We start from the raw sequence: 14,318 nt of genomic DNA on the forward strand, positions 1-14,318 counted from the left end.
CTCGTATATAGTACGTATTAGGGATTTTGACCTTTAAATTTTGGGAAAAAAATGCAGATTATACTTGAAGATTTACGGCATGTGTGTAGAAGTGTATGTGTATATGTGTTTATGTATGTTTGCGTGGTTGTGTTTGTGTGTGCACACATGTGTATATTCTCTCTTTTACTTGTTTCAGTCATTTGACTGCGGCCATGCTGGAGCACCGCCTTTAGTTGAGCAAATTGACCCCAGGACTTATTCTTTGTAAGCCCAGTACTTATTCTATCGGTCTCTTTTGCTGAACCACTAAGTGACGGGGACGTAAACACACCAGCATCGGTTGTCAAGCAATGCTAGGGGGACAAACACAGACACACAAACACATATATATATATACATATATACGACGGGCTTCTTTCAGTTTCCGTCTACCAAATCCACTCACAAGGCTTTGGTTGGCCCGAGGCTATAGTAGAAGACACTTGCCCAAGATGCCACGCAGTGGGACTGAATCTGGAACCATGTAGTTGGTAAGCAAGCGACTTACCACACAGCCACTCCTGCGCCTATTTTTAAAAAATTTTATTTACTTTATATATACATCTTGAATGTTCCAAAACTTGGCCTGAACAGTCCTGAGTATTGTAGTAAAGCATCATTTTTTTCTTGGAACGAACTTGCATTCTAGAGAATTCTGAGGTGATATGTTTTAGTTGAGGAGACATCTCACTCAGACTCTCTTTGCTGAAAGCACTGAAAGCAGCTAGGAGATATTCAACTTCCTGGTTGGCTTTCACTCCTGAGCATGTTGCATGAGCTGGCTAACTTACCAGCTGCTACAACATGCCCAATCGGCAAAGATCTCAAACTTGCAGTTGAAAAAACAAAAATAACATCTCTTACCATAGGTATGGAATGTATTTTGCATGCATTAATTCCAACTCTGCTAATTAATAACTGTATTGTTTCTTTCTAGGTAAAGTAACATCTGACTGTTCAAAGAAGACTTCAAAAGTAACTAGTATCTACTTCTCTTCAAAATGGATAAAATTTGGTATTGTGGTGTTATCGAGAACTTTCAGAAAAAGGGTTTAATCCCCAAGGATATTCATGCTGATATGGTTGCTAGATTAGGGGATGATACCCCAGTTTTATCCATAGTGCAAAAGCAGGCAACTGAATTTAGGAGGGGAAGGGAGAGTCTTGAATATGACCCAAGGTTTAGATGTCCTGAAACTGCAACTACCAAGGAAAATATTGTGTTCACTACATATTGATGAATAACAAATACTATTAGCATATCAAATAGCAAATGCTAAGACATGTTGTAACCCTTGACTGTGTCCAGCACTAAAAACTTCCTAAAAAAATTGTCAGCTGTGGGTTTACCTATCATTCCCTTTTTTTTCCACTTGCAGGGGCTGGATGAAATGGCAGTACTCATGACCTTCAAAGACCATTCTGGACTGACATCAATGACATTATTGTTCCTCTTAAACCTTTGTAAATCAACAACTGTAGAAAGATATAAGGATGGTATTCCAGAGGATGACATTCTGAGAAGGATGGATTGGGTATAAGGATTAGTGCAAGGTAGGGTCTGGAGGAAGTGGCTTGACACGAGGAGGATAAAAGGAGAAGAGGCAAATAGGATAGAAATGTCTGAGTACAACCAATTCTGAAGGGCAGAGGCCATTATAGTATTAGTAGAGAGAGAAGACAGTGTGCCTATGAGAGAGGGAGCATGGGTAACTTTATGGATTAGGTGGCCTTTTTCTGGATGTGGTCTAGGGTATCTGTGTGCAGCAGCACCATCCCTGAGTTCTGCAGAGTTTCAATAATTAATGGAGGCTGAATTATCTACTGGCTCTGAAGAGAAGAGCCAGTCATAGAGATGTGGTCCTAACTATGTTAAGGATATGCTTTTGTCAGAACCTCAGTGGTAGTGAGACCTAAAAGGCGGCGAGCTGGCAGAAATGTTAGCACGCCAGGCGAAATGCTTAGCGGTATTTCGTCTGTGTTACGTTGTGAGTTCAAATTCCGCCGAGGTCGACTTTGCCTTTCATCCTTTCGGGGTCGATAAATTAAGTACCAGTTACGCACTGGGGTTGATGTAATCGACTTAATACCTATGTCTGTTCTTGTTTGTCCCCTCTGTGTTTAGCCCCTTGTGGGTAATAAAGAAATAGGTATTGAGACCTAACAACTGGCAAGACTACAAAGGCTCTAGGAGTGCTGTTCAAGATAAAGCAGAGTGCTCGTTGTGATGATGTTTTCTTGATACAAGTCATATTCGGGTTTTCTTGCAATAAAAAAATAGATAAGGTTGGAATGTTCTTATTGGAAGATGCTTTTGAGATCTCTATTTATGAAGTCAGTGTGGGTTTGATTTATGATATTGATGAATGGTTAGGAAGTGTTGGGAATGAAGGATTGTGTCATCTGCATAAGAGTGGATCTTGGATTAGAAATCTACCAGATTATATCACTGAAATTGAATTTCATTCTGGCAACTTCTGAATATCAGGGTCTGATGTTTCTGTACCCTAATGACCTATCTCAATAAGCTTTTAAACCACATACCTCCCTTTGCAGATATCTTTCATTACTCTCTCTCTTTACTCTTTTACTTGTTTCAGTCATTTGACTGCGGCCATGCTGGAGCACCGCCTTTAGTCGAGCAAATCGACCCTGGGACTTATTCTTTGTAAGCCCAGTACTTATTCTATCGGTCTCTTTTGCCGAACCGCTAAGTGACGGGGACGTAAACACACCAGCATCGGTTGTCAAGCAATGCTAGGGGGACAAACACAGACACACACATATATACGACATGCTTTTTTCAGTTTCCGTCTACCAAATCCACTTACAAGGCATTGGTCGGCCTGGGGCTATAGCAGAAGGCACTTGCCCAAGATGCCAAGCAGTGGGACTGAACCCGGAACCATGTGGTTGGTTAGCAAGCTACTTACCACACAGCCATTCCTGCACCTGTATACTCTATAATTTCTCTGCACTGGTGCTGATCAGTTATATACAACCATGTCAAATTATGCCAAGCATGCACATCTTTCAGAAACAAAGGTCTTTAAAAAAATTCCTCTAATGAGGACTAAAAATTTAGTTTCCTTCAACAGTTACTATACATCCCAGGGAAAAGCACTATGGTTTTACTCACTACTCATGAACAACTAATCCCTAAAAGCATCCACAGAATTTGCAGATGTTAGGCCACACAGTCTCATATGATCTCTTATAATGACCTAGCCTCTATCACCTAATCACAGAAATGCTCACCTTCTTGTACCTTGAGAATTTGCTCTGGCAAACTCTCAAGTTACCATCACAACTATCGGATCTTTTCGGTTTGAACGGCAGTTTTTAACATAATTTCTAGGTAATTAAAAAATTTTAAATTTCGTATACTGGCAGAATGTGTTTATAAAACATCTTTTCTCTTGGCTTTATTGAGAAAATTCTATAGTTTGTAAGATATTTGTTGTTTTTTTTTCTTCAATTTCTGCAATTTCAACCAATCAGTGACGTTCATTGAGTTAAAAAGCATCCTGTGCCGTATGAATATGTCCCTCATTTAAGAAACAGATTGGGTTTATTTACATTTGTAAAGAAAAAAAAGATACCCTTCCCCCACCCCTAACCCTAGCCGAGATTGAAATGCAATAGATCGATTCTAGGGTCATAATTATGGGTGACAATTTCATATGACACCGCTAGAAAAAACTGCCGTTCAAACCGAAAAGATCCCAATTATCTTTATCTTCTTCCTATTCACTCTTCGGTGGCACGTAAAAGCTCCATCCGTTCGTGGCCGTTGCCAGCCTCACCTGGCCCCCGTGCCGGTGGCATGTAAAAAGCACCCACTACACTCACGGAGTGGTTGGCGTTAGGAAGGGCATCCATCCGTAGAAACACTGCCAGATCAGACTGGGCCTGATGCAGCCTTCAGGCTTCACAGACCCCAGTTGAACCGTCCAACCCATGCTAGCATGGAAAGCGGATGCTAAATGATGATGATGATGATGATAACATGGGGTAAACACCAGTGCTTGTCCCTCTGTTCTACTTTAGTGTCTCAACATCAGGTATAAAGCCACCTCCTCTCTCTAACACCATTTCCTCTTAGCCATGCGGGATTTTCCCTATTCTGCTCTTTTGTATCTTACAACTTACCTGGTGACCTTACTAGTGCTGGTGGCATAAAAAAGCACCCAGTACACACTGTAAGGTGGCTGGTTATAGGAGGGGCATTCTGCAGTAGAAAACACTTCAAAGCGGACACTGGAGTTTGGTACAGCCCTGGCTTGCTGGATCCTGTCAAACTGTTCAGCCCATGCCCTCATGACAAATGGACATTAAATTATGATGATGATGACACAATGCTTTACAGTATTTGTCCTGGCTTTTTTTGCTTTGAATTCAAATTCCAAGGAGGCCATATTTGCCCTTCGTTATTTCAGAAATCGATAAATGAAGTAGTAGAGTAATAAGTTAAAGTAAGAATTAAAAAAAAAGTAGAAGGGATTCATTAAACCTCATCAATGAGATCCATATTCAATTCATGCCAGTATGAGAAAACAGGAAAAAAATGGAAAAAACCCCCCAAAAAACACACAAATAACAAACAAAAAAGTGAAACGTTTCAACACATTTATTTCATATATATATATATATACATATATATATATATATAATCCTTATTTCTTTGATGTTCATATTCAGAAAATAACAGGTTTCTTTGTACAGTTTCATCTTGCATGTGTCAAAGTATAATAAATACTCAAAAACAAGATCTATGATGAAAAAAACAAAAACAAAAAAAAAAAACTATAAAAAATCTAATCAAATGCACTATTTTCTGTACCACATTTGTAATGTATTCATTCGCTTTATCTTTTTCTGAAGTTGGAGTACACCATAGAGAAGTGCTTCGGCCGTTGGAGGACACCCTGGAAATATTAAAATACAAAATAGCTAATTAATAGATATACATTTTCTGTGTAAAATGACGCACACTAAAAATGCACGTAATTGTAGAATAATATAATGAATAAAATAACGGGTATTTAAACCAATGCTTAAATTAGTACACATTACGTAAAGTGCGTGGGTGTGAATATGCTACATTGGTTAAATGTAGAATTTTCAAAAAAAAAAAGAGTTAAAAGTATTCCATATATGAAGTAAAAATATATATTTCTGGCAAATTTTTAAAATACCTTACGTAATTTACTTTTAATTTGACATGAGTGCCTGGCAAAATAAATAAATAAATTAAATTAACGTAAAATTATAAAAGTTCCTATCGATTAATCTAAAAGCAATTTATATTTCAAAGATAGAAATAACTTGTTTTAGACAGCACCATTTAGATATACATAAACCGGTAAAGATATTTGCTACTTAGTTTATAATACAAAGGACACTGATTATAATAATGTTATGTAACTGACTAAGAAGCTACAGTATGAATTTTGTACAAAAGCATAAGTCCGTAACTTATATAATACGTTAAATTCTAAAAGAAGGAAAATAAGCATTAACACTTCCACCTAAAATATGTTTATTATTGCTAAAGAATGATAGATTGAATAACCACCGCGCGAGATTATTCGTTCGGTAATGATGAGTCAGCAAGAAATAAACCGCGACGCAGTTTTCATTTAACAGCACCAGCAAAAAAAAAAAAACAGGATGTGTATGTGTATATATATATAGTTATACAGGTGTTAACATATGTTACAGGTTAAAGACAATCACAAGTTTTATTTGATTGCTTATACATTATATTTCTTTTCTGGGCCCCTTTTCTTACTTATAACACATCATGATTTCTTATAGAAAGTGATCTTAGCGAGAAGGCTGGAAAGGAATCGGGAAATGCGAGAAGGAAGAACACAAGAAAAAAAACCCCAGACTGCTATTAGACCAAACGTACAATAAACATGATGCCATTATTGCATATATTAACCTACTTAAAAACGCTACGACTTATCTCCCTTGAATAGGCCATTTTTTTTATTTGTGTCTTGGTCTTCTTCCCGGATTTACAAATGGGTCAAAGATGGCGACGATAAAGTGCAGGAAACCAATAGTTAATGAAATGATACCAAAGTCTAACTCGCTTCTACTAAATAATTTCTATTTCTCTTACCATTAAAAAAAATAAAGTATTATTCATAAAGAATTGATAACGTATTTAAATTATAGGTTTCCTGATGTTGAAATGTAATGTTCATTTCCCAAAACGTAAACCTGGAAGTGTACACTATTTCTGTGTTCACCTATCGGTGTTCACAGTTCGCTTGTGCATATATTAAAAATTGAAAAAAAAAAATCACAACTCATTTCAACAAAATCAATATTATTCATTGATTATTTCTATTTAAAATCGACATGGTTTGGTTTATTAGCACTAGGTGCATCTTACAAGATTTTTAACTGGTTGTTAACCGATTGCTAACAACCTAGCGACATAGCTTTTCTTTTTCTTTTTTTTTTTGTCAATTGGAGAAACCATGTATAGTTTATTGTAAACTGATTTTTTAGTTGAGATTCGATTTTTATTACTAATGAAAGTAAAATAAAATTAAAAAAAAGATTGAAAAGTTAAATTTACTCAATCAAATTTTGAGTAAATTCTTAGTCAAATGTATTTTTTTATCTGTCCATATGTTATATTAATATTTATCAAAGGGAATATGAAACCAGCTGAATTGCAAAACGAAATGTTGAGCTAGAAATTTATTCCTCTGAGGTCAATAAAAATAATTCTACTCCACCCCCATCTTAAATGTATAGTCTTATTCTAAAGTAAGAAATAATATATTAATTACGTTTATAAAGATGGTGAACTGGAACAAATAAAATAACGCACAGACATTTGGAGGAGTTATAAAATAAAGAACTGGAGTATGCATACCAAATATCCCCTAACACTTTAGATGTTACTGCTTGTAATTTCACTTTCTTTTCTAATTCTCCAGTGTCAACATGTATCATAAAACACATGACAGTAAATTTGTAACCATGTGCCAATCAATGTAAGCAATTCTGTTGAATGCATTACACACACACATTGCAAATTAAAAGATTACTATTTTCAATTATGACTACATGCATAACGAAATTCAACATGAGATAGTCAACAAATTCTTCAGTGAAATTCATGTCACAAAACTTACTGTCACAGAATGTCTATCTAAAATGAACATCAGTAGTACTTTGTTGGTTTACTGTAATAGGAGAGTTGTTGGTATCTTGAGCCAGTCCTGCAGGTGAGGAATGTTTTGCTATGAATTCTTTGTCTAAAGCAGTGTTACCCAAAATTTTTTTTCAAACTCCCACTAAAACACTTGCATACCTAACACAACCTTATGTAACATAAGTAGTGGATGTAATTAAACTTGAAATTGATGTATTGTTCACTGCACTCTTCATAGTTCTTAATGTGTCCCTAGAGTGCAGTATAACTCTTGGGAGTCATTGGGTTAGAGAAAAACAAAAGGTTGTAAGGGATTTATGGAAGTGAGATTGTTTCATTATGGAAAGCACACCTCATTCATAAACAACAGCTTTACTGAAAAGAAGTTTAGAAACAAACTCTTCAGGAAGGTTCTCTAGTGCTGGTAAAACTCTTTGATCCACTCCTCATGCATATATTCTTTTACTGGCATCAGTCATTAGACTGCAACCATGCTCTGACATAACCACCAAAGGTTTTGTAGATCATATTGACCCTAGCGCTTATTTCAGTCTGATACTTTTTTTCTTTTATCATTTCTGCTTGTTGAACTAGGTTAGAGACATTAAGAGATAACATGTTTTTGTGAATATAAAGTACACCTTCCTCCTAATTGTTTTAACATCCACTTCTCATGCTTGTTGGAATTCGTTGAGGCAGACATTTTTGTACAATTTGGATGTCCTCACTTGTTTCCAAGCAAGGCCCTATTTCCCCATAACTTGACATGTTTCCAGGACAACTGGAAGTAAACAACACTTCTTGTGTGGCAGTGATGCTAGTTTACAAGTATTGCACAATGTCAAAATAAGATGCAAACACACACTCACACATATGTATATATGTGTGTGTATATATATATGTATAGATAACAGATTTCTTTCAGTTTCTGCCTACTAAATCCACACACAAAGCTTTGGTCAGCCAGCCCAGGACTATATTAAAAGACAAAGCATGCTCAAGGTGCTCTGCAGGGGACTGAACTTGAAACCATGTGGCTAAGAAGTGAACTTGTCAACCACACAGCTAAGCTCACAACTATATACATATACACTATTTCACAAGCAACATCATTGCCCGTGTGTGTGTATTATCTATGTATGTTTAAATGAATGAATGACTGGCTGTCCTGTGTTTTAAAGACTTGTAACATAAAAAATCCCTTTCTTGAAAGACACATAAGAGTTGGAGAAATGAAAAGAAGAGCAACTGATACTGAAATCTTGCCTCATATGCATAGCTTCATCTAACCCATGCAACCAAAGAAAAACAAATTTTAACCCAAAGAATGAATGTGTATATAATAGACTTGGGAAAACTAGGAAGTCAGAAAAGAAAGACCATTGTGAAAATAATTTATATAATTCAAAATCTTTTTCACTCTCACTCTCTGTATATATATAGGAAAGGCATTCAACTGTAGAATATCTGCCTCAATGAATTTTGTATGCAAGCATAAAAAGCAGACATTAAAACAAAACTACACACACACATACAAGTGAGACAGACTGCTGAAAAACACTGACTTGTTGAATATGAAACATAAAAAAATATATTTTTAGAAATTGAGATAACAGCTCTTTATGTTTCATACTTAATCTATATACACCATTGATAGACATGATGCTCTGGTTTTTGTCTGAGAGAAACACCTTTTCATAAACATGTGCTAGAAACATTATATATATATACATATCACCGTGATCGACCAGGCTATCAGATGTTGCTACACATCGCTGGTCACAATGTGCTTCGCATTGTTTTAGCCTTCAAATGATGCCACCCCGCTGGCTAAGCGAGCAGGCCATATATATATATATACTGGACTACAATGAATATCATTCCAGTAGCAACCCATGTGAATGCCAGACGTGTTTTCTCTTCCTTGAGCCTTGTAATAATGTACTCCAGTTGGTCGTATGCCGAAGCAAACTCTATCATGGCTGGAATGATGTTCATGTTATTCCAACATATATTGTATATCTAACACAGAATGACCAGCAAGAGATTTTCTCTGACAGAGTCCACAGTATCAAGCCCATCAATGGTGTATGAATATTGTTGTTAGTAGTCCATCAATGTCTGACAATGACAAAGTCTGTGTCCTCAGCGAATGGAGCACATGTGACACTGCAGTCCAAAGCTGGAAACACACAGGCACCCATAGATGTCACAATGATAGTCTGTTGACTATAGATGGCTATTTTAATTTGATGCTGTTTCAATCGTATAGACTAAGCCTGAGATATTGTATTTTATTATTAGAAATGAAATGTTGTATCTACAGTGTTTAACAGGGATGGGCGACATTTTTCTAAAATACAAAGAACAATGTCATTATTAAACAGAGGAAATGAATGTGCAAGAATGTAGGACAAGATAGATTTTACTCAAGAAACTGATTTCTAAAAAATATTGAGATTTAAATAATTATTAGTATGCTTCTTTTCTTTTCCCATTAAACTGCAGCCATGCTGTGGCACCAGCTTCAGTTTTTTTTTTAAATAGATTATTGCAACCCCAATCCTTATTTCAGTTTAGTATTTATTTTATTGATTCACCAAATTACTATTTTGACATGACTGGCTATTTGCAAGCAACAATCTGTGGTGTCAAACACAAACAAGGACAAAGAGCATCCTCTCCACATACTATATGCTTCTGTGATTTCTGTTACTCTTTTACTCTTTTACTTGTTTCAGTCATTTGACTGCGGCCATGCTGGAGCACCGCCTTTAGTCGAGCAAATTGACCCCGGGACTTATTCTTTGTAAGCCTAGTACTTATTCTATCGGTCTCTTTTGCCGAACCGCTAAGTGACGGGGACGTAAACACACCAGCATCGGTTGTCAAGCAATGCTAGGGGGACAAACACAGACACACAAACACACACACATACATATATATATATATATATATATACACATATATATATATATACATATATACGACAGGCTTCTTTCAGTTTCCGTTTACCAAATCCACTCACAAGGCATTGGTCGGCCCGGGGCTATAGCAGAAGACACTTGCCCAAGATGCCACGCAGTGGGACTGAACCCGGAACCATGTGGTTGGTTAGCAAGCTACTTACCACACAGCCACTCCTGCGCCCTATGTTGACATGACTGGCTATTTGCAAGCAACAATCTGTAGTGTCAAACACAAACATGGACAAAGAGCAACCCCTCTACATACAATATGCTTGTGTGATTTCTGTCTATCAAATTCAATTCACAAAGTATTATTGGTCAACCTAAGGCTATAGTAAAAGCCACTTACCCAAAGCATCAGACAGTGGAAATGAACCTGGTACTATATTGTTGCAAAGAGAACTTCCTAACTACAGCTACATCTGTGCCTATGAATGGTTTTATTTGTTTGTTTATTTTCCTTCTATTTTTAAATAAATGTCTAGAACATTGACATTAAATACAGAAAACAGATCTGACACGAAATAAATTATCTTGAACATTTTAAATATAGAACTTAAAAGTTAAAACAAAAGATACACAGAATACATAACAATGTATCTAAAAACAATGAGTTAAATGAAACTTGAAAATATTTTGCTTTTCATAACAAAACAAGTTACTATTGTTTTTAGCTCTCATTTGGATAGTATAACATTATCAAAGAGGTTAAATAACTTGTACACACTGGCTACATCCAAATTACTCCCTTCCTAAATCATTTCATAAAAACAATCATCATCATCATTGTTCGACCGTGGTCGAGACAATGGAATTTACTATGTTACGCCAGACTTCACGGTCCATCACAGCATTACGGAGGTCCTGTTGCTGGATGCCTGTATCCCTGGAGATTACATCAGGGTAGGAGAGTGTGCGCCCTCTGGTATTGCGAGTAGATGGCTTCCAGAAGAGAAGAGTAGAAATTACTTCTTTTTCAGCTCTACAACAATGTCCAGCAAACTGGACTCTCCTACCTTTCACAAGAGATGACACAGGTGGTAGTTTCCCATATATTTGCATATATTTCCCATATATTAACTGTGTTCCATGGTCCATCCTATTTTCAGCATCTTACACTAATTTTTTGTTAACATGGTAGTACTCCAGCATGGCATAGATGTGTAGATGAAACCAGATCAGCATATACCAGAGGCTACTTTGAAATAATAAATTTCTTCTAGCTTTTGTGTATATTTCACTATGCCTTTCCTTTGAGCATTTATCCATGCCCTCCCTCTTTCTCTCTCTCACACACACTAACACAAATATCATCATCATCGTTTAACGTCCACTTTCCATGCTGGCAAGGGCTGGATGGTTTGACCAAGGTCTGGAGAGCCAGTAGCTGGACCAGGCTCCAATCTGATCTGGCAATGTTTCTACAGCTGGATGTCCTTCCTAACACCAACCACTTCGAAAGTGTAGTGGGTGCTTTTTATGTGCCACTGGCACGGGATCCAGTCAGGGAGTACTGGCATCGGCCACGTTTGGATGGTGCTTTTTACATGCCACCAGCACGGGAGCCAGTCAGGTGGCACTGGCCACAGCTACGATATTGGTTTTACTTGACTTAACAGGTCTTCTCAAGCATATCATATCGCCTGATGCATCAGGGGTACTCTTAACTGGGCTGGATCTCACTTTAGTTGCTGGGTCTTCTCAATCACAGCATATCTCCAAAGGTCTTGGTCTCCTGTCATTGCCTCTGTGAGGCTTAATGTGTGTGTGTGTGTCATCATCATCATCGTTTAATGTCCGCTTTCCATGCTAGCATGGGCTGGACGATTTGACTAAGGGCTGGCGAACCAGATGGCTGCACCAGGCCTCAATCTTGATCTGGCAGAGTTTCTACAGCTTGATGCCCTTCCTAATGCCAACCACTCCGAGAGTGTAATGGGTGCTTTTACGTGCCACTGGCATGGAGTATAGTCAGGCGGTACTGGCAATGACCTTGCTCGAATGTTTTTACACATGCCACCGGCATAAGTGCCAGTAAAGCGATAGGCACTCCGTCGAGGGTCCCAGTTGATCTGATCAATGGAACAGCCTGCTTGTGAAATTAACATGTGAGTGGCTGAGCACTTCACAGACACGTGTACCCTTAACATAGTTCTCTGGGAGATTCAGCGTGACACAGAGTGTGACAAGGCTGGCCCTTTAAAATACAGGTACAACTGAAAGAGGAAGAAAGAGTGAGAGAAAGTTGTGGTGAAAGAATACAGCTGGGTTCACCGCCACCCTTTGCCGGAGTCTCATGAAGATTTAGGTGTTTTCACCCAATAAACGCAACACCCGGTCTGGGAATCAAAACCTCAATCCTATGACTGTGAGTCCACTGCCCTAACCAATGGGCCACTGCAACTCCATATATACATGCATCATACAAATTTCAAAAACTAATATGTAACAATGAGCTATATCAGAAAGAAAATATACAATAAAAATAGCAAAAAAGTTGTTCTTACAATGATAGAACAAGAGCTGTTGTTTAAAATAGAAGTCACAGAGTGACTGCTACGATATTGAATTAACTACTCTGGCAAAAATAAACACACAAACTTAAGACTATTTCTATACAAAACACAGGGTTAACTAGACTTGATTTTTTATTTCTGAGTGTGTGCTATTAGATTTGAAAACCTGATCAAATTATATCATGATATTACAAGAAAATTATTATAGAAGAAAAATTACCGTCACTGGAATGTGTGCAGCACTCATGTAGTACACCCAGAATATGGACTGCATATATGAGCCATTATGTATTAAGAGACTGAGGTAAATGATATGTTCCATTACTGTAACTTTTGTCGTTGTCATGCCAAAATGTTTAAGATGAGGTATTTAGCAACACTGATGGAATAATTCATTGTATTGCTAACCTTATCTTAAAAAAAAAAAAAGACATTTTGTAAAACATTATTTTAAACAATTTCAACTACTTTTGTAACCGATTGTCTAATGTGCTTGGAACAAGTCTAACACTCATGCAAGGAATAGCAGCCAAATGTCCATTAAATTGCACTTTACTAGCTTAAAAAAAAAGAAAGATGCTATGGATAATAGTCCACAGCTTGAAAATTTTGAAGACATGAATGATGGTCATAAGTGGAATACCTTTGAGGGGAAGACCTAGAAAGACGTGGGACAAAGTGGGGAGAAAGCTCTTCAGATGCTGGGCCTAACTGAGGAAATGACAAAGGACCAGGAGTTGTGTTTTGCTGTGCTTGAGAAGATTCATCAAGCTAAGAAAAATTATGGTCATACATACAGTACGGTGCCATGCAAAATGCACTCATGCCAGGGCCATGTAAGACACACTTGTGCCAGAGCTGGCGGCACGTAAAAAGTACCCAGCACACTCTGTAAAGTGGTTGGTGTTAGGAAGGGCATCCAGCTGGAGAAACCACACCAAAACAGACAATTGGAGTCTGGAACCTTCCCCAGCTGGTTAGCTTCAGTCAAACCATCCAACCCATGCCTTCATGGAAAACGGACATTAAACAATAACGATGATGATGATAGGGCTGTTCACAGGCTAAACAGGACTGGAATAAAGGATTGTGTGTAGTACTTGTTTGCAATATGGAAAAGAGCATTGTAGCTCTACATGCTATAAAGATTTGTGGGTTTACTCTAAGTTCATAAATGGGTAAATTAAGAACATATTTATGAATTTATCCCAGCCCAAATCTGTGTTGTTTAACCTGTGAAAACTGCCTTAAGATCAAAGGTGTTCCAGTAATGACCATCATCCATGTCTTCTGAATTTTCAAGCAGGGGAATATTATCCATAACGTCTTCTTTTTTTTATAAGCTAGTAGGGTGTAATTTGATGGACATTTGGCTGCTATTCCTTACATAAATGTTAGACCTGTCCCAAGCATATTAGGTAGTCAGTGACAAAAGTGGCTGAAATTGTTTAAAATAATGTTTTACAAATGTTTTCTTTTTTTTAAGATAAGGTTAGCAGTGCAATGAATTCTTCCGTCAGTGTTGCTAAATAACTCATCCTAAAAATTTTGGCACAACAATGACAAATGTTACAGTAATGGAACATATCATTTACCTCAGTCTCTTAATACATAATGGCTTATATATGC

General features: G+C 37.3%; 1 protein-coding gene across 1 annotated transcript in view; it reads right to left on the reverse strand.

Moving 5' to 3' along the window:
* Positions 1-4,757: 4,757 nt before the first annotated feature.
* LOC115210283 (NADH-quinone oxidoreductase subunit B 2) overlaps positions 4,758-14,318 on the reverse strand; it is a 36,806-nt gene continuing 27,245 nt past the window's right edge. Inside the window, exon 6 of the mRNA XM_029778787.2 lies at positions 4,758-4,949. Coding sequence (XP_029634647.1) covers positions 4,852-4,949 — 98 coding nt within the window. The 3' untranslated portion in view covers positions 4,758-4,851. The remainder of the gene's footprint in view (positions 4,950-14,318) is intronic.

The sequence above is a fragment of the Octopus sinensis genome, linkage group LG4 (assembly GCF_006345805.1).
Source record: "Octopus sinensis linkage group LG4, ASM634580v1, whole genome shotgun sequence".
In the NCBI taxonomy this organism is placed as follows: domain Eukaryota; kingdom Metazoa; phylum Mollusca; class Cephalopoda; order Octopoda; family Octopodidae; genus Octopus; species Octopus sinensis.